This window comes from Aythya fuligula, chromosome 1, assembly GCF_009819795.1.
Source record: "Aythya fuligula isolate bAytFul2 chromosome 1, bAytFul2.pri, whole genome shotgun sequence".
NCBI classification, from domain to species: Eukaryota; Metazoa; Chordata; class Aves; order Anseriformes; family Anatidae; genus Aythya; species Aythya fuligula.
Genome location: NC_045559.1, coordinates 126,626,300 through 126,647,607, shown reverse-complemented (window position 1 = coordinate 126,647,607; position 21,308 = coordinate 126,626,300). Strand labels below are relative to the sequence as shown.

The 21,308-nt window shown below is 40.7% G+C and overlaps 1 protein-coding gene across 1 annotated transcript in view; it reads right to left on the bottom strand.

The window, feature by feature from the left end:
* Positions 1–3,038: 3,038 nt before the first annotated feature.
* SCML2 (Scm polycomb group protein like 2) overlaps positions 3,039–21,308 on the bottom strand; it is a 60,400-nt gene continuing 42,130 nt past the window's right edge. The window contains exons 8-14 of the mRNA XM_032205736.1: positions 18,234–18,369; positions 16,088–16,291; positions 11,863–12,045; positions 10,656–10,769; positions 6,169–6,450; positions 5,340–5,503; positions 3,039–3,972 (exon numbers count right to left, since the gene is read on the bottom strand). Of these exons, the coding sequence (XP_032061627.1) occupies positions 3,847–3,972; positions 5,340–5,503; positions 6,169–6,450; positions 10,656–10,769; positions 11,863–12,045; positions 16,088–16,291; positions 18,234–18,369 (1,209 nt within the window). The 3' untranslated portion in view covers positions 3,039–3,846. The remainder of the gene's footprint in view (positions 3,973–5,339; positions 5,504–6,168; positions 6,451–10,655; positions 10,770–11,862; positions 12,046–16,087; positions 16,292–18,233; positions 18,370–21,308) is intronic.

Below are 21,308 nucleotides of genomic sequence, written 5' to 3'. Positions count from 1 at the left end.
TGTGAATCAGTTTCTGCCTCCCTGCATCACTTAGGCAATTCCAAGCAAGCACTTTTTACTCACTCCAATAGTTTTACATGCAATAAAAAAAAGAGAGGAGGAATATATGACCTCCGAAATTGATCTCAAGGGGTCTTTTTTCCTTTTTTTTTTTTTTTCCTTTGAACTAAGCCAGCCTATCTCTGTATAGCTTCAATTCAGCTTAAGCAGCAATAGAAACACAAAGGTGCCTTTTAACTTTTAGACCAGGTTCACACATCTAACGCTGGAACTAAACATTCATTTAACTCTATTATGTGAACAGCTAATCGACCAAAAGGAAAAAAAAATAATACTGCTATCCACTTCTAAAATCTGTTTCAGTCACACGCCGCTGCGTTAAAACAGACCACACTCCTCAGCTCCTACTTAGAACAGCAGACAGGGGACAAACCTAGGAACACTTCACTTTGCTTTCTCTACAACTTTCTACACATTGTTACTTACCAGTTACTATTTAAAGTCTACAGGAGAACGAGCTTTAAAAATCACACAGTTTTAGAGCAACTGGCGTCATAAAAGTCACTGAAGTGGTGTAGACAAAAAATGGGAAGATGTTCCATCCTTTCAGCCAATGTGACGTTGCTGTCTTTCATTACTATTCCTGCAAGAGTCCTACAACACGTACACAGCCACACCAAACGTGTTAGAAGTGCTGTAGCGTCAACTGCGACGTGCACTCGCCCCGCCATGCAGTATTCTTCCATTTCCATACTGCATGGGTCTTCTGCAGCAAGGGCTGTGAGAGCTGCCAGCCCTCCTGGAGCAGCTGCAGTTTGATTTTACACGGAAGAGATCTTACCGTGTGCTGATGTGTCACAGTGCGGCCTCGCGAGAGGCTACAAGACACAGAACCAGATAAGCAGATGAACCCCTGTTGATAGCAAAGCAACTCAGAAAAACAAAGACAATACACCATGTTGTCTTTTATATTGAATATGCACCAAAAAGATATTCACTCTCTTTTGGGAAAACAGATGCAAAATGCCTCTGGACTGTTGTTACCTCCAAGTTCCATAACTTCTCTGTGAAGTATCTGAGGTTACCATTAACACAATTAACGTTACTTCTTAAACACAGGCAGATCACTGCAGAGAGGCATCAAAACAACAGACTTCTCTATAACATAAATGATAAATCCTCAAGCATATGAAGTTTAAACCTACTGGTACTATCTGCTTTAAAAAAAATAGTTTGGATCTTCACCTGAACACAGGACAAACTCGTTTTTAGGAGTCTCTTCCCCTTAGTGATTTCTATGAGAATTCGGTAAACTCTAAGCAGCCATATACTATATTCAAACCTAAATAGTTGAATATATTCCTGAATTGTTATTTTGAAAGCACAGACCAACCCAAATTCAAATTAATTGCTTCAGATAAACTATGTTGGAATAATTTCATCCTTCTGATTAAAGCTTCCTCCCATCAGATGCTGTCACGAACTGCCAGGTACGACAGCTACCCCTGCACACAGATGGTGCTTACACATAAAACAAAGCAGGCAACAATGAACAAACTATTTTATTGCTGTTTACAGAGAAGAACATCCCATGGAAAATAAAGAATAAAAAATATATTCTGCTGCAACATTTTGAACGCATGAATCTCACCCGGTGTAGCGCAGGGTGAAACCCTGGTACTGTAACTTCACAGTAAGCCCTGCGCACCTGGGCGCACACAGAGCCTCAAACAAATATTTATACCCATCATAGTACCATGTACAAAAAGCTCATTCCATAAAAGCCAGAGGGAAATTTGAAACATCTTTCTTTCTCCTATGCCAATGGCAGTTAAAAAATTAAAACTGTTTTCGGTTAAACTGCATGAGCAGTACTTCTTTTAAGCTAAAGAACTCTGAAATTCAGCATAAGAAAGCACAGAAGAAGTAAGTTTTAAACGCTATGCTCCACATGTGGGGCATTATGTTTTCCTCACAGTGTAACTATAACTTTCATAGGGTTTTACCAACGATCAAGTCAATATTTTCCGAACACAAAGAGAAAATATGCTTTCTCCAATCAATGCTCTGACCTTTTCTTACTACAAAGAGCGTGCTTGTATTATTCATCTAAGCATACACGCACCACAAAAGATATGCAAAACAAATCAATAGAGATAACCTTTAGTGTCAAATGTCTAATGATGGAATAATAAAAACAAGCCTGGAAGCCCAAACGACTTGCTAAATTAAAATTGCATTGCAGTCACTTAAACTAACAAAATTCTCAGACAAGCTACAAAAAATGTTATTTTGCAGCAGTATCTCTGCTGAAACCTGAGGAGTATCAGAGTATTGGTACAACAAGGCATTTTCAGCAAAAGGATTCGTAAAAAATACATTTTTACTATATAGTTTCATATAAAAAGGCAATAAGAAATATAATAAAACCTACCAATTTAGGACTACATCTTCCTTAGCAAATAGCTTTCATCACTTGCACTATTACATACAGTACATTCAGTTTCCTACACAGAAAGTACATTTTCTTATCCCTGATGTATATTACAGTCGGCAGTGACAACAAACTGGTTCATTATCACCACTGGTTCTTGTAGCTTACACAAACAGCATCAATTTTACCTTAAACAGGCTTATCAATTACATAGTAGCACTTCCTGAAAGGAAATATAAGCCCAAAACATCAGAACCAAACAAGTGTTTTCAGAAATACACCAGCATACGTGGCTCAGAGTTCAGTGATGACTAACCAGGAGTATTGCATAGTACAGGGATTTTGCCTGCAGGAGTAAATCCACCCTTTGATTGTTTGTCACCTTCTGACTCCAAGAGCGGACAACAAATTAAACAGGTGCTAATGAATATGAAAGTAGAACGTGACCGAAATTACTGGTAAAAAACAAACAAACAAGAAATCGTACAGTTCTCTCTGGCACAGTGCAAAGTACATTAAAGACTGAACACGTATGTACAGTGTGCATGTGTATTTTCATATACATATAGTATGCATTTCCCTGACACATACACGTGTATATATAAAAGCATGAACACACACATCCATGCCAAACTTAGCAAAAAGATGGAATGTTTATAAGGTGGATGCGTTGTTCCAGTCGAAGCTGTCGGTCCCAGAACTGGCTGTTTATACAGCCAATATGATCTTCCATAAAACAGAACTATGATTGCCGGCATAGATTGACAACACACTGTCCATTTGTCCTTGTAACTTTCCAAAGGACCGATAATCACACTTTATAAAAGCTTATATTTGTATTAAACCCTCTTCTCCACAACGCTTCCCTCCCCCCCGACCTGTTCATATGGCTATTCCCTTTATGGAAATCTATGAAGAAAAACCTAGCTGAGTATGACTCTGCTGGAGGACCAGGCACAGCAGTTACTACTGAGATGAGATCTTCTCTTTTACATTTTCCTCGCAATGTAAAAGTTTACAGCCACCCCTGTAAAAATTATTAACACCTGATGCTGTTTTTGTTTTTTTCTTCCTTTGGGATTCAGCTGTTTTGGTTCCGAATACAAATGCGTTGGCTGGAGTCTGCAACAGAGAATAACTGTGCTTTTCAGCACTGTTACCAACCTGCTCCCCAGCCAGTGTGACCAGCAGTCCAGTCCTTCCCTGCAAACCTTCTGAAACAGTTCACAAAATACTGGAATGTAATACAGATTTTCTTTTTCCCCTCTTTATCCTAGACGTCTTCACATTTTGAGAGAGCCTTCAAAAAATACAGATGATTTCTGCAACAAAACACTTTTAAATAAAGGTGATGGCTGTTAACCTGAGAGCTTAGTGTGATGTGAACACACCCTTTGTGGTATCCCCATCGGCTAGTACTTTCCTTGTTTAAGTCTTTCAATGTGGTAGCACAACTTTAGGGCAGGCCCCAGCTTCAGTCCCATATATTTCATTATCATATCACTCCTCAGTAACAGTAGTGCCTTCCCATCAATTTCCTGCAGAAGGAAGAGAACAAACACAACAACACACAACTGCTTTAACAATCTGCATGGTGACACCGGAAAGTACATCGCATTTGTTTCTACTGCAGTAAAAATGTATCTACCATTTATAAGGCAGTAACTTAGTGCAGTACTTTGATATTTACACCTGGCCACCGAAGGGAAATTTATTTCAGTATTTTTACGGTAAGACTAAGGCATGTGAGATGCTAAACAATATTACAGTAAGTAAAAAACTGACCAAACAGCCTGCAAAAGTAAGTACTAGCTGGGAAAAAGAGGAAGAAAAAAAAAGAATAGGTCAAGGAAAGAAAAAAAAAGCTGCAAAGGAAGGTCTGTGCAGTTGGAGATTAAATGATCCAAGCACTGAGGCCTTGCACTGAACCTTGAACACAGCTGTGGGAGGGTTCTGGCGGGTGCATGCAAATAGTCACGCAGAGGAAGGGGTTACAAACCATCTGAATCCGTGAAATAAGACAGATCCACATCCAGGTTAAGGCAGACAGATTGTTAGGATCAAGACCGAGGACAACTCAGGCAGATTGCAACTGCCTGGTTGAGAAGCTGCTGAAATATAGCAGTCCCAAGCTCTTAGTAGCATTACATACCGTAGACAGGCAATTAGTTCCCTAAAACGCCATAAAGAAAACCACTCTGTCTTATTTTTTTTTTTTTTAAACATAAACCCGACAAAGCAAGTGACATTTGGTCTTGCTATACAACTAAGAATAACTAGCACATAAGACAGGAAGTTCTGTAAAAAGTGACTTTGAATTTTCCTTTCAATTCAGCTTAATGTGAAATTTATCTGTTAGTAAGAGCCAGCGCAGAACAAGGGGGAAATACCACTAACGAGAAAGCCAACCTCCTTTTGGAGGGCCACGTATAAAATGAAATAATAAAGCAGCTTTTTGCTGGGCTACCTGCCATAGAAAAGCACAGGGAGAAGAAGGGAAAGGGGAGACCAAAAGCAACAGAAACCAACACTTAAGAGTTTCTCTCTCTAAATACAACATCTTGTTAGATCCTAGGAAACTCTATGCATTGCTTGGCAAAACAAAGCAAGCTTGACAAATTAAACATTTCAATTCAACCTCTGAATTTTAGTATTAATGACCAAGTGCAAAAGGTAACCAGGTAAAGCTTCTCTTACTTTGGGATAACCAGTCTACGAAACAGACCAAAACACTACATGAGGAGTTTCAGGCAGAAAAATATTTTTTCAGCCTCCTTCTGTTACACAAGTGAGTAGAGTCTGTTCTACCTTCACTTGCAAACCCAGTGACAGAAATGAAAGCTGTATTGTAAGAGATTAGTGTGATAGACAAGATCTACTAGAACAGAATGGATATGCGTCATACATGTCTCCTAAAGAGTTCTGCATGTGGAGCTAGAGCCTGCGGATCAGCCTCTTTCACAAAGCGCATCACTTCCTCTATCGACCAGGTGGAAGGATCCTTATTCAACATTCTTGAAGGTTCCCTTTTTAGCGAATTCAGGTCCGGTCCAGTTGTGGAACTTGCGGCTTTCAGGATAAAATAGTGTGAAAGGAAGAAGTATCACTAGTCTTTAAAGGGAAAACACCTTTCATTTCACATAAGGCATTCTTACTATTAAAAACAGGCTTTTATTATTCATTCTTTGCCATATATTAAGATGAAGGATGTTTTATTTTCCCCCAAGTAATACTGAATTGTTCCATTTGTCTTTAAATACCTTATACAACTGCATAACAGCAGCACAAACATTAGCATGATGACATACCTAGAGGGATTACTTTTACTCATATTTGGTTCCTGGGTCCTGAGATGCTGGTATTTGGGAACGTGGCAAATGCAAGCTGAACTGTGCAGACAGGGACAGGAGGAAACCCTATCTCCATATTTCAGCAACACAGCAATGGCTGATAAAAATGCTCAGGAAGTGAGTTGCACGTAACTAGCACTGCCCAGTCTAGTTTGAGGAAAGTGCAGCAGACAAGACCCCTCTGGCTTGCACCACAGTGTTAGTTCTAACAGGCTTAGGTTCTGCATTAGGTTAACAAGCCTGACGTGCTTGGCAACAGCACAACATCTCAATCCGTACGCAACCTATTTTCTATGGCAAAGAACTTCTTTATTCATAACTCACGGACTTTGTATGTTAATAAAAGCTGCTATATGCTTTGGAAAGCCTAGGCATAGAGCATACCTTCAATCCTCCTCTGTATTCGATTCCTACTAACTTCATAGAAACTGCTGTTCCCAGCAGAGCTCAAGGAGAGCCGGCGCAGGACAGGGGCTGAATTTGAGGTAGCAGTCACTGGCTGAAAGGAATTTCTGTAATATGCTGTGCTCCCTGAAGAACGATATTCAGTGGAATTTCGACAGGTCGGGCTGGAAGGATTTACTGAATTAAGTGCAGAATCCATAGAGTCCTCAGAAAAGCGATGCTCTTTGGAAGTGCTGTTTTCTTCTATGGGTAACGTTTCCGCTACAGGAAAAGAAAAAAAAAAAAAAAAAAGGAAAAAAAAGCATTGATTGGTTCAAAATGATGGGCTTTTTAACTCTGTTATTTAAATCCTTGCTATGTTCTCCTGAAGATAACTATAGGTTCCAAGCCTGGTAATGAATCTCCTGTGAGGAAAGCACTACTGCAGAATAGTTGACCAGTTGACCTCTTCCTTGAGTAATCACTGGGCCCTTACTACATAAATAAATAAATAAATCTAACATCTAAAGTTTGAGACAACCTTCCATAAATTATTTCACATATATTTGTTAAATATTACCAACAGGGCAGGGACATAGGGGTTGTTTTTTAATTTTAAATTGCCTGATGTTAGCATTAATACATGTGCAATCTCAGCAAGCATTTCCATGATCTTTTTTTTTAATATAAACAAAAACTTCTATCAATAACTTCATAAACAAGTGGACAATTATCATCTGTAGATCCCAACATGCCCAGAGACACCGGCCATCAATAAAAATTGAACAAATTACACGCAAAGCTACAGAAGGCAGTGAATCCCAGATACACACACACTAACACAATGCACCCTGACCACGATGCTGTATTGGTGTGTAGTTAGAAACCAGTGAGAGCACCACTCCATTCTCGAGCCCTCGTATGACTCATCTCCATTTGCACCAGGCCAACATCTAGCCTGAGAAAGAAGTTGGAAGCATGATGTAAAAATCTGTATGAAACAAATGCTGCTTTGGCAGGAGAGCTAAGAGCTGGAAAATATAGCTAACAGGTTCACAGAAGTGTAAACCCCGCAATACCATCTTGAAAATTACTCTTAGCAAAGTTATAAAACATATGCTAGTGGAGTAGCATATTCTTTGGGATAACTGGTACAATCTGCGAAAACAAGTTCCTAAAATACACTCCTTATTACTCTTCTTATATGGCAACTTTCAACCATTTGTTGGGAACATACCAGGATTAAAGCTAAAGGAAGAGCATTTTTCTTAAACAAACAAGAAAGAAAAATCAACCAAACTAAAATTAAAAAAAAAAAAAAAACAACAAAAGCCAACAACACCAGACTGAGCTTCTCAAGCATGTTTAACTTGCTCCGTGAGGCCTTAGGTTCTCTCTCCTGAAACCTGCTTAAAAGTGAAGTTTAGTGAAGAACATTAAGTGTGTTTTGCAGTGATGGTGTTCAGACAACATAATCCCAAAGGGGGGCAAGGATAATGAGAACATCAGCTCCCTGCTTAGAGAACTCAGCACAGCAAGATCTACAAGATGATGTAACATCTTTCAATAAACTTGATAGTTGTGGCATAAAGAAGCCTTTAAGTACCCAAGCCCCAAAACCACCACTGCATACTTTATAGTTTGTTAGATCTGTATCAGAAAAGCAGAGCAGCGGATACTGAGGTTTTCAAAGAAAACAAACCCCTTTACATTTGTCAGCTTGAAGTAGCTGCAGCAACTTGCCAAAATGAAACCAAAAGCCATCTTCCTATACAATTTCCAAGAGAATAACAGATGCAGTCAATGATAAGCGCTGTAAAATTAGAGGAAACCAAGAGAACATTAGATCAGTAGGAAACGAGAACACTAACAGGAACCTCAGTCAAAGACCAAAAGGCAGAGTTGATATTTCAATTAGCTACAGCAAAGCAACACGAAGGTGTCTAAGGTTCAGCAGAACACACAGACGTGGATTTCAGCAGGTGGGAATGCTGGCATGTTGCAGGGGGCAATCATCTTTTACAGCAGGTGCTTGTGCCTGGCAGCTACGCCACCCAATCCACTCCCTCTCCATCCACCCAGCTTCTCTACGAACAAAACCCAGCTGCAGTCTCGTTGAAGAAGCGGTCAACTGGCTTGACAGCTGATTCAGGATTGCTGTCTGACACACGGAGCCTTGCCAACAACGCAGCAACGAATGACAATTTTCCTACCTCAACATTTTGACCAGATGTGTGTAACAATGGTATGGAAAGCAAACTGTTTTATTTTTTTTTCCTGTTTCATGGGAGGTTCCACTGCAGAATGCCTGATCTGTGGATAAATTAATAAAAAGCTAATAAAAGGCGTTATGGCCTTATGTTTCAATTGTAAGGATGACAATAGAGTGTTTAGGACTGAAGGCCTTAGCAGGAATTGGACGTTTTGTTTTCTTGAAGCTCCTCTGGGAATAGGAAGTCAGTTGTTCTGCCATACACAACTGCGTGATGTAACTGGCTGCAGTGCTAGGAACACTCTGTTTCCAAGGGGAGGGAGACCGGGTTATTTCTCTTTCCTCTCCCTTATCTTTCAAAACTTTGAGAAGAAATTGTTAGTGAGCAGAAAAGACAGCAAAATCTGCAGAACATATCCCTGAGCGGATCAGAAGGAAAACGAGCTGTTTGAAAGACCCTTTCCCACAATTATTCCATTTTGCGTTCAAATGATATTTCAAAACAGCTCTTTCAAGACGACTATGTCTCAATAGAGCCAGAACTTTTCAGGGGCAGATCTTTCTTGCTAACCAGCCCATGACTGACCGCTATGAAATTATCTCCAGATTTTCAGCAGAGGACACTGCCCTAATGGGAAACACACAACACTAGAGAATACTTTGCCTCTTGAAACACACAGAGTGCAAACTCAAACTTCTGAAACCATGGCAAAACTTTCTTTATTTTTGTTTTTACCCCAGGTAACTGCACTTTGTAATGAATTACTGATTTTAAAATGCATTTTAAGGAATACATTAACTTCATCTATAAAAGGGATCCAGTACTGAACTACTCCACGAGGCATAAAAAGCAGTACATGCATGATGGCTTTCTTTGAGGGAGCTTTCTTACAAGAGAATGCAGCTCTAACTCAAAACGCTGGCTTTGTCCAATTAAAACAACTCTATTTCAGTTGAATTAAATGCTCTACACTTATTCCTGAAGTCACCTACCAGAAATGCCTGATTTAATTGCATAGATATTGTTCAACTAACCCAGTATTCCTTCAGGAAAGGTACAGTTCTGCATTGACTGTTAATTTCTGTACTGCCGCTGTTACTGTACATTTGAAATGGTGACTCTTATTGAACTATCACTTTGAACATTTTAATTTGATTTCCTTTCCTGCTTTAACTGAAGTCCTATGACTTTCTAATCTGCACAGAAAAAGAGATCCTTCTGCCCACGCTGAGGCTAATAACTACAAAAGGACCCCAGAACCTCCAAAAAAAAAAAAAAAAAAAAAAAAGAGAGAAAAAAAGAATATGAAAAAGCAAAGAGCTCGTCTCTATCTGGCTTCAAAAAAGCCTTTGGCAATAATATCCCAATATACTGCAGCAACAGAAAGCATGGATCAGATGGGATGAGTCACATCAACAAGTTACTATGACTTAACTAGTTAAGTAGCAAAAGGGGAATAAGACCATTCCCTCATAGATCTCTCACTGAGGTTTAAAACCAGCATGCTTTACCTCACATCTGAGGCAGACGAAGAGTGGGTGCATGCTCAGTTACTGCAGCTCTGCTGTGGGGCAGGCAAAGGCACTATTTGTCCCGGAGCCAGAGCATCCTAACAGCTAGCTGCCACGGGGAGGCTGCTCTGCTCCCCTTGCCATGGCTGCATTTTATCCAACTCTTCTCTGCGCTCATCTGCGTCCACACGGAGTCAGTCCTGAGAAGAAAACTGCACAGACTCTTGGCTTCACCAAAATGTTTTCTGTGCTTTGGGTCACGGGCTCAGCTTGCCACCCAGTCAGGGAGACGTGGGGCCCGCTACAAGGACAAGGAGGTGAGGAAAGCAGGATCAGCACAGCTTTCCGTGGCAGCCAGCCATAAATGGAGCTTAATCGTATCATCAAAATGCACCCTTACTCACCTGTTGGCTCGAGCCCAGAGTTATTAGAGTTGCTTCTAATTTATCTCCTAATCCATTTCAAGGCAATTGGTTTTCTACTAAATTGCCATACAAGAAGCAGGAGGCTTCATACATCACCTATTTGCCTGGGTGACTTCATGAAAAATGCAAGCATGTTGAAGAGGAGGACTTCTTGAACTTGCAGTAGGTCTTCCATAAGCACAAAATCTGTGCCACCGGTCAATAATTAACACACTTCCACCCTGGCCTGTCAAGGGCTACAGACAAACTAGACACATGCGTTGTACTCGGTCCATTTTGACTGGAAGTACTGAAATCACAGGTAATCCTCATATATAATACCAATACAACGTAACTACCTTCAGATGGATGAGCATCATTCCTGGGAAGTTTAGGGGAAAGGGGAGCAGTGTATGGTGGAGAGTCCTGAGAGTATCGTTTCGCACTTCTGTTTTCAGGTATTTCTTCTTTTGCTGTGAAGAGGAAAGTCACCACCTATTTATTCTGGCATAAAACGCTCACAGGGAAAGTAAAAGGACAAAAGCAAAAACATACATCAGGCATTCGCCAGGTTACAGACCAGTTTCTTATGTCACAAACTCAGCCATTTCAATACAAACCTTCAAAGATGAAATAACAGCTTAGTTTATGTTGTCATCATCCAAACTACCTTGACCTTGGCTACTTTTCTGACAAGTGTTAAAACAAATGACTTTCATCTGACAGGCTGAAACAAATCCAATTTCTCCATTGGAGAAGAAAAAAAAAAAAAAAAAAAAGAGTATTTTTTTTTTTCTAAAGCAGCTCCTAGAAGTCAGACTCAGCTACCAGACAGCTGTGAGGAAGCTTCATCCCCGATATGAATCTTGTGAAATTGCACTGATGTCAAAGTTTTCTCAGCTACAGCTCCTGATAACCCTCGGGCTGGGATTTGCAATACCAGGCACTGCAAACCACCTGATGGGAGATCTTGCACAAGCCATTTCCCTCTCACTCTCTCTACACTCCTGGTGTAGCAGAGAAAGATACTGGGCTGATATATAATATCAGAAGCAGCCACCTGCAAAACCCACCTTCTCTACTAGAAGACTAGACAGTATGTTGAGGAATTTAAAATTTTGGAGCTGCCACTGAGCAAGACGAATGAAGATGGAAGAAAGGACTTCTTCCTGTTATGGGATGGGCTGAACTGTATCACCTGTCAGAGCAAGCCCCTTCTTATGAGACAGTGAGTGTTTTTCTGTAAGCTTATTTTATGATTCAAACAGAAATTGAACAGATGAAATGTGAAGTTTTGAGCTTGTTCTCTTAGTAGCAGCCCAGTGATACATACAACATGCATATGTTTCCTGGTTTGACTGCAAGGAAGAATTTGCTGAACAAAATGATTTCTGCACATGTGGTATGAGCTATCTCAACCTGTCAAAGCACGTGCACTCTGGAACGAATTCACCACAAACTGAACAATTCAAGTTAGAGCAAGGCAGATTAAAACGTTAAATTCCACAAAGTCACCACGCTTCTCAAAGACAACAGAACCTGAAAATAAGAGCTGCTTAATAGTACCTGGTTTGTTCCTGTCATACTCCGTAGGGCTATGCGCACATCCCATGTAAGGGCTGAAGGGCTGGCTACTGAAAAGATTATCACACTGCAGACTGTGGCAGAGTTTTTCCAAGAAACGTAGGACAAACGATGCGCTGTTTACAGAAGGAAGATTGATGGCATGCTTCTCCCCATCAAAGGAAGCTGTGAACAAGAAGACGATGTCAAACATCCCCCAAGCATCATGAAGTATAACAAAACACCACCAAGGAAAGGAGCTTTGATTTAAACAATGCAAGACATGAGAGGAGTAAACAATCGTTCTGATATTTAACAAATTTATCTCCAAAGGACTGATTCGACCTTCTGTTGGATCCATGCCACTTTAAATTTGCTCTATGGGAACTTACGTTAATAAAGTAACTCTGGATTCACACCAGCATTACAAAATGAAACCTTACGGTAATTTCTGTTGTCTGCTTTATAAAGCAGTAACCTCTGCACCACCTATTTGCAGGAGAAAACATAGAAAAGACCCATTGCAGTTTTTTGCTGGGAAAAAAAAAAAAAAAGGCAGGAAGAAAGAGATTTTAATTTTTTTTCCTTACCCCCCCCCCCTTTTTTTTTTTTTTTTTAAAACATTTCTAACTGAACTGAGCTTAGTTGGGGTATTATGCTGGCATTCATTGCCACTGAAATTCTGACTGCAGAAGCTGTTTTGCCATTTGATCTTTTACCATTGGAGAAATCTGTCCTGCTGTCAGCGCTGCAGCGGTCAGGCTCCCATCTATTTTAACAGGAGCAAGGTGGCGGAGACACCACAACAACAGGCTCGAATGAGCAATTACGAAGAGATTGGACATGTGCCAGCGTCTTTTATTCGTTGACTTCCTTCCTCATCCCCCAAACATTCAGACTGATGTTGTTAATGGTATTTGCCTCTTCTGTGACAGTTGGTAAGATTCGGAAGGACTGAATCTTGCAAGCACCACCGGTACACAGATAAACGATCACCATTACATTAGCTGGATGTAGTTATTTCTGATTACATTACAGCGAAACAGGACCAGACTTGTAACTTATGCTTAGGGTTGCGAAGAAGTAGCATAGACACCAGGTTTATGCATCGATTTGTCTTCTTGGGTTTTCAGCCTATCAAGCAGCTTTCTGTTTTTAGCACGATGACAAGCAGAGCTGTAGAGGATCACGTTTTGTTGGTGGCAGATGCGTTTTCAAAAATGAACCAAAAAAAAAGAAAACCACAAAAAAACAGAAATGACAAGGAAGTCTTTAGTTACAGATCTGAGGCAAGGGATATTTCCATACTGTGTTACAGAAGAGGCGATAACATAGGGAAAAATAAAGAAAACGCCCAAGCTTTAGCATATTTTAGGCTTCCTTAGGAAATCACAAGTGTGACTTACACTGCTAACGTAAGCAAGCTTATGATTAGAATTAATGGGAGAACACGGGTGAGCATCAACAATAACGTGCTACCTCTTGTGTGCTACCCAACACAAGTGCCTAAAATTTAAGAGTCAGTACCACAGGGACAAGCCCCGGACCCGCATGTTTCCGTAGCCCATTCATTTTTTCCAGACTCCAATGCTGAGATGAAATCCTACTGACTCACATGTGGCTCAGCCATGAGTCTCCCTACCTCCTGCTTGGGGAAGGGGTCTCTGCTGGCATATTTCTGCTTGCAGCTCGACCCGTTTGGAGAGCAAATGGGCTGTGAGACCTAGCACAGGCTGCTCTCCTGGTATTTACTGCGAGGTAGTGCTGTCAGCTCCAACCACAATTTAAAACACTTTATAATAGCCTTACAGGTAGTCTTATATGGCTTTGGGGAAATTACTTGTTCTCCACATCTTAACGTCTCATTTTGAAAAGAAGCATTGAAAAGAACAATATTATCTCTGAGTTGTCAAGAGGATAAAGCAAGAAACATCCGAAGCCATATGACTGCCCCAACAAGGCAGACCATGGGAAAAATCCACAAGTAAGGGTTCAGTCAGTGCAAACACAGCTCCCTCCTACTCCAAACCCCCAAGGGCAACCACAGGAACTCCAGGCAAAGGAGAGGGATCCAGATCCACACAGCTCTGCTCGGGGATATAGCACATGCTTCTTACTTCCTAGATAAATGCCAGGGCTGAAAATAAAAAGGAGTACTTCCGAGGTGCAATAACCTCGGCATTTAACGACAAATAAAGAGGGAATGGAGCTTGTTTGTGCAATCCCAGCCCATGGGATGAAAAGTCATTCGCATTTCTTTACTTTCCATTGTGTAGGCATGTTTTAAACAGAAAGCTAGGAGAAAGGCTGAGAGCGAAACTATCAGACAAATGTGTTTGTCTGATAGTGAAGAAAATCACCCAAGAGACTGATTTAATTCTCTGCTTGAGAAGATTTATCTGAAACTCAGACTATTTCATCCACCAAATGCCACAGTCTCAGAGCTACAAGGGGAAAAAAAGAGGCCGACACTACCACCATGAGTGGGCTTGTTAATCAAGCCTCTAATTTCCTTTCAGTTGCATTCGCCTGAATTGAAACCTTATGCATCAAGCAAAAATAAAATGGTTTGTGTTTCTGTTTTGAGTAAGAAAAGAGGGAAAAAAGCTAAATTCAACTCCATTCAAAACAATTATTTTCTCTGGCAGCTGAACCAAAGAACCCACTAATTATTCACACATATTCCAGAAAGATTATTTTATCCATGTCCCAGCATACAGCTTCCTCCTATGGCAGATACAATACGTGCCATTACAGTTTGTGAGTCCACAGAAGATTTAGATTTCTTTGCTTAGCCTCTGATGCAACAAATTATTTTTCTTGCTAGTCTCAAGAAAAGAAAAAAAAAGAAAAAAGCCTACGCTAAAAACACTTTCAAACAAATTTCTACGAGAAAACACAATTTCATTCGCTCATTTTGTTCTACTGTTTATTTTCTGTCTTTCCATGATGCTCACAAGCACAGCCGGCCGTAATGTGCTACATTAACCTAAGTCACATTTTGTGCTTCTCAAAATGTATCACACGAAAATTTCTGATCAAACGACACGGAGTTTTAAGTGTTTGTTCACCCAGCTTTTCAGAGACCTGCCTGACAAGCTGATGGGAAGGCAGGAGCTCAAGACCACAAGAAACTCACTGGAGTCTTGTGGCTCTAACACCTGAGTGAGCTGCAGGACTGAGCTTCGGGAGCAATCTACAGAGCCAGGTTCCTCAACTCCAGGGCTACTGAGCAGGGCTACTGAATCCAGGCCTTGTAGTGAAGCCTGGTGTAACCCAGCAGTTCCTTTTCCTACAGAATTTTTGAATGTAAATAAATAAGAACTACACAGCAGAGAAAAAGCACCCATTTTGTGAACAAACTCATGGGGATACATAGGCAAGGACTACTGAAGTTCTGCTCCATGCAGGTCAGGGTACTATGTTTTAAATATCGTTAGACAGCAACATCTTTTATGAGGATTTAATTAAACCTGTATCCCACTAATCATCTTTCACATCTGGTGTTAATGTAAGGAGATTAAAGTAATGCAAAGTCTTTTTACTACCAGTGATGGAATTATGAATTGATGTGCTAACTGCTCTGCAGAATATTTCCTAGCCCAGAAAGAAAAAAAACGTCAAGCAGCAGCTATTCAGTTTGAGATATATGGGTAATTTATCTGTAGACCTGCCATTAATATGTAGCAGAGATAAACCTATTCCTTAATAGAGGACATAGGTGGATGAACACTGACCTAAGAGACTGGGGAACGGGGGAAGGGAAGAAGCAGCAAATTTAACATGTGGAATCACTTGCCTGGAAGCTAAACAGATTAGTTGGAAACTTTTCACCCACTTGCTTAAGGCATTAAGAACACAAATACTATGTATGGATAAGATTATGCGAATGACTTGAATTAATAAATCTGATATTTCCCTTGCACTGAGCTTACTTGACAAATGTTTGGCTGCAGCTGTTAAATGAGGTGCACAAGCTCTACTTACAGGAACCTAACTGCAGAGTGTACATGGAATTTAACTTCTCTATTGCTGAATTCTAATTTAAGAATTGTTCAGAACATCCTCGGCCCACGCTGAGATAAATTACACTCCACCAGTGCTCTCTTAATAACAGAGTTCCCAAGTATATACTCTTGACTGTGCTTATGCGTTACAAAAATGATACAAACTCCCTGCAGTTCCTTCCCCTGTTGCGAAGAAACAGAAATCAAATGTCTTCACGTACCAGTTATCATCTCCCCTCCGTGATGGCCAGATTTCAGAAATCCAAAGACGGTCTTGGATTGGTAGGCACAATCCACACAAGCCTGTACAGCCTGCTGAAGTACCACATTGACAGGACCCGGCCCAAAGTGATCTGGAAGCTGCTGAACTTTCTTCTTATCCAGGTGAGGCCCAGAATTTCCATGCTTGTTGACATAAACACACACTGCAAAAGAAGGAGCCGCGTGAACTGTAGAGTACGTCTGCTTTAATCACAGCTGGTGCGCACAGAAGAATAGAGACACGTTTCACACGCCTGATCTGCAAGCTGTTTCTGCAGTTTGAGTCTTGCTGACAAGATGTACCGCTCAGCCCAAAGTGGAACACACATACCATCATGCATGCATACTTTCTGAGCATGCAGCAAGTTCTCTCTCTGCATTCTGTTGAGGTTCTCCTGCCTCAGTCCCATAGCCGCTTCCCTCTGATCTCTACAGCCCTTCTCTACCCTGCCAAGGAAACAAAGCCGTCACAATCTGTGCTCTTCTTCTGACTCATCTCTATTCACACCCCGGTACCAATAAAGTAAAAACTACCGGCAAGTCCTCTGAAGTACCAAAAATCAATTCTAAAAAGCTGGCCTTAGCAAATTGCTTCCTTTTTTTCCCCCTCATATTTGAGAAGCTGCCACAAACCAAACCCTAAGGCATATGCCTGCCATGGATGCCCGTTCAGAAGCACCCAGGAAGCATTGCCACGTGCAGGTATGATAGCCAGCATCCCTACCCTCAGTAGCCCCAAACCACTCGTGTATGATTTCCACACTGCAGCTTGGCCTTCTCTGCTAAATAAAATGAACACGCTTCTCTGAAAACTGTGCGAGGTGGTTTAAAGCTTATCACAGAAGCAAACCGGACTTTCGAAAATACTTTTTACAGGGACTATGAAAACCTTTCAAAATGAACAACACTGTAAAAAATAAGAGGAAAAGACATAATTGAAGATTTTTTATTTTTCATTCTTTTTGACTATTATATGGCCAGGATGCACCCAAGGCACTATTATAGCTTAAAGAAAAAATGTCTTTCTGTGCTGATTAAGCAGACAACCTAAGCATTCGCTATACAAAAGGCTGCCACGTTCTCTTAACTGTAGTGCTATTTGGGCTTAGTTAAAAACATTTGACTTTAAAAAATGAAACATTTCTGTGAAGTGTTTCAATGATCTTCTATCTTCATGCATATCAGCTTACTCTCTGATGTCTTCATATTGGAGGATGCATCCTTGTATGAATTAAAAAAAAGATACAAATCAGCAAAAAGAGTTTTTGTGACATCTTCTGTCTGATCTCAGTAACAACTGAATCCTGCAAGGTTTATGTTCCTAGGAAACACATAGGTATTTTCCCCTCATCCATCACTGAAGCGGGGATTGAGAAGGGCCTGACAACTTCTATTGTAAAAACAGTTTTTAAATGTCAAAAGTACCCCAAACAAAATTATCATAATTTATGGACTTTTTAGAAAGTTCTGAGATTTCAGTTGACAACATACAAATTGTTTCATTACAGGGTTACAGGTTCCTCAACGAGTTCGCTCATTAAGTAGCTTATTTTTGTTTTGCCAACCCTGTTTAAGATACTTTTCATTGCTCTTAACTTTGCTTGTTTGGGGAGGAGGGACTTACTTCCCCTGATCGCCTTAACTTGGTTTTAATGGAATTGCTTTTTTAATGTAAGGCTACAGAGAAACAAAATCTCACTTTTGTTTTTTGATAGTCAAGTGTGAATGATACTTGAGGATCATATTGGTTTTTCAGCTACATCTGCTCCCTTTTCATATATTGAGGACTGCGACAGACATGGAAGAACCACACAGTTTCTCTTTCAGACAGAAACAAACTAGTCTCGTTTGTACTAGTCTAGCACTAGCCAGGTCTAGTAGATCTACTAAAAGTCTCTCTGTTCCACCACTTCTTGCTATAACGCAGGCATTTACATACTACTTGTGCACAGCAACCTACAAATACCTTAAAAAAAAAAAAAAAAGTAGGCAAGTAATCATTTGCTGTAATAAGTTTATGGCGTATTTTCCATAAAATGACATAACTATTTTTCTTGAAATGGAAGCAATTTCACACTGAAAATGTCATTATTGTTTTCCTTTTACCTGTGGATATAACTGCTGCAGTTGCACCAGATAAACTAACTCCATCTTTAAGTATCTGTGTAGTGCCACTGTCCCCATCAGGAGAAGAAAGAGGAGAAGGTGGTGCAGAAGACAGTTGTTCTGGGAAGATTTTTTTCTGTTTCAAGAAAAAAAAAAAAAAGTCAAAATGTTTAATGCTTTTTAAGTAGTATACTAACCCTTTCTACTACCAGTTATCATACTACTAGGAGTGTGTGTAGCTCCTTATTACAGAAGTACCACACACTGCAAAGACGATGAAATCCAGGAAAGGAAGCCCAGAAATTGCTCATTTGCATTGACAGCTACTTGAGTGAAGTAGCAGAAGACAAATGACTTAAAAAGAAACCCACCTCTACCTGAGAAGGAGCAGAAAAACAATGAGTTTTTATGTATCCATTCATGACCCTTCTACATTTTACGAATCACAGAAGAGGTGTTTTGGATTACTTTCCTGGCCATATTCTTCCAATCATCTGGGTTTATCATAACTCCAATAAATTAACTGGGCCATGTACATATTCACATATAAATCCTGATTCAAATTCAGCTGTCAGCTTTACAGTGCATCTACATTTTCCTTCAACTTGTTTCAAATGGGCTGAAATTCTCAACTAATCACTTTCAGGAATGGGTGTTTGACGCAAGATATCAAATAAACCCGTAGTTATAATCCAGTCACATGGGTTGCCAAAACATTCTTCTTTTCCCAAACCAAACTTATTTGCAGCCTATCATATGACAGACAACCAGAGCTCGGAGCCCAAGGACTTGGAAATTGGTCAGCATGCCTTACCTTCCAGCTGAGGAAAAGCAAATGGTGGTGTAATTTGGTTTGGACTGGGATTTAGGAAAGAGATATACATGAGAAAGGCACTTCTAACGTGCTCTGACGTGTTATGAAAAATGCACAGAAATAACAGAAGCAATTAACTGGAAAATAGTTCTTCACCTCTTCCTACACCATTTATTTTTGCATGAGAACAGGTTATGTCCTCATTTTCTTACCTACCACATAAGAATAGGAAGGGAAGAGGTTACCCAAGGTCTCGACACTGCTGAAGGCAGCGGAGACCTGGCTACTCTGGATTGACTCTGGTGGTCTGACATTGTTCTGTAGTTAAGAGAAAAATCAGTCAGTTCCCTAAGAGAAGCATCCATTTATCAGCAACCACTCTTACAAGCACAGTATTTACTAAATAATACATTAAAAATCACGCAGTAAGCAATCAAAACACACACCTTCCTAAGAGCAACGGTGCTTAACCTCCACAGAACACCTACAGAGAATAAACTGATTTCCTTCCAAAACCCACAGCACATTAAAGAAAATTTCTGTGCTCATTACAGATCAGAGAAAATACGCTTGGCTGTAGAAACTATTTGACAACACGGTACTGGAGGGAATCACCATGAACACAAGAGAGAGACTGCCAAGGTTTGGCGCTGCTTTGTGAGTGAGTGGCTCAGGTCAAACACCGAGCCAAACATTGATGTATAGCTTGTCAGAAACTGCCCATGCATCTTAACGCCGGGAAGCAGAAAGGTCTCATCCTCAGCACTGAGAATCTCCTCCTTAACACAGAGAACAAAAATGCAGTTAGGAAGTCTGGGCTTTTGATCTGAAGCCTGACATTCCTGAAGCCTCTCCGGAGAAGGGACTCGCCAGGGGACCAGTTGGCTGTTGTCATGCTGCAAAATACCAGTGGTCGAGTTGAGAGGGACGTGGAGGGAGGCAACGGGAGAAATGAGGCATGAAAACAAAATGCAAACACCAAGCTAAGAAGAACTACCTACCAGCCACACAAACACCTAAGTGATTTCTTACCTTGTCCTTTCCTTATTTCGGAAGACATGTTTTGGAAATACAGCATATCATGCTTATTCAACTGAGGTTCTCATTTTGCAACCCCAAACAGAGGAGCAGCAAAGCTATGTCCTCCCAGCAGAGCCCAGCAGATTTGCCTGGTCCCAGTTTTACCACCTAGCCCTGCACGCCATCCAGCCCTCACTGACTGCACAGACCTGATGTGGATGCTGCTCTTGTGGGGTCAGATTTAGGGCTGTGATCCACACTCAGTCCAAGGCCCTTCCTTGAGAAGTACGTGTTAATCAGTGGGTCTGGAAGGAATGCTTGGCTTTGTTCTGCAAAGTGTACTTTAAAAAGTGATGGAAGAGATGCAAGAAGATTTCTTCTTAATTGTGACAGAATTAAAAAAAAAAACCACAAAAACAAACATACAGTGCACGCTGTGGGTTGGGAATGGGAAATAAAACCCACCACGCATGTCATCCTCTTGGAGAAGCTTAGAATACGTTTAAATAAAGGAGAAAATGACAAGACAGCTTAATGCTCCTAGCTGTATAATACAAATTAATACCTGCACGATGATAAACATAGCAGCATAATGAGTTTAAAAAGGCAGAGCCCCAGACTGCCTCTTCAGTGTAAGAGTTAAGAAGCTGAACAAATCTATGCTCCATCAGGCATAGACCAACCTCCCCAAACACACAGCCAGCTCACATCTGGAGCACAACTGCAGTCTGAAAAAGTGGGTGGTTTCTTTTTGTATCTGTCTTAAAAAAAAAAAAAAAAAAAAAGGCATTTAAAACTCTAAGCACATTATCACTTACACTACTTTGTGTACGCATTGTGAAGTGTGTAAGCCCTGTGGCCCTCTGTGTCAAATACACCCCACAGATACAGAGCTCCCACAGAGTGATTCCCTCTCCTCTCCCATACAGCACCAGGTGTAACGCTGCAAAGACTGCACGTGTGTGTAACGTCTTGGCAATCCTACCACGTACTTTAGCAATAGAAACTTTCCACGACTTCTCAAAAGGAGCTCATTTTTATAGTTTTTAATGCAGAAGTTACTATAGTGATAGGCCGAGTTAGATGGATAGCTCCGGCTCAGATCCTACAAACCTTAACTCCTGGTTCCCTGGTCCCACGGAGGAAATCAGAAGTGATTTGACCTCACACAGAGCAGGTACCAAGCACAGTGCTCCACGCAGACACTTCCCATCACCCAGCCCAGAAAGCCTCTCCTAAAG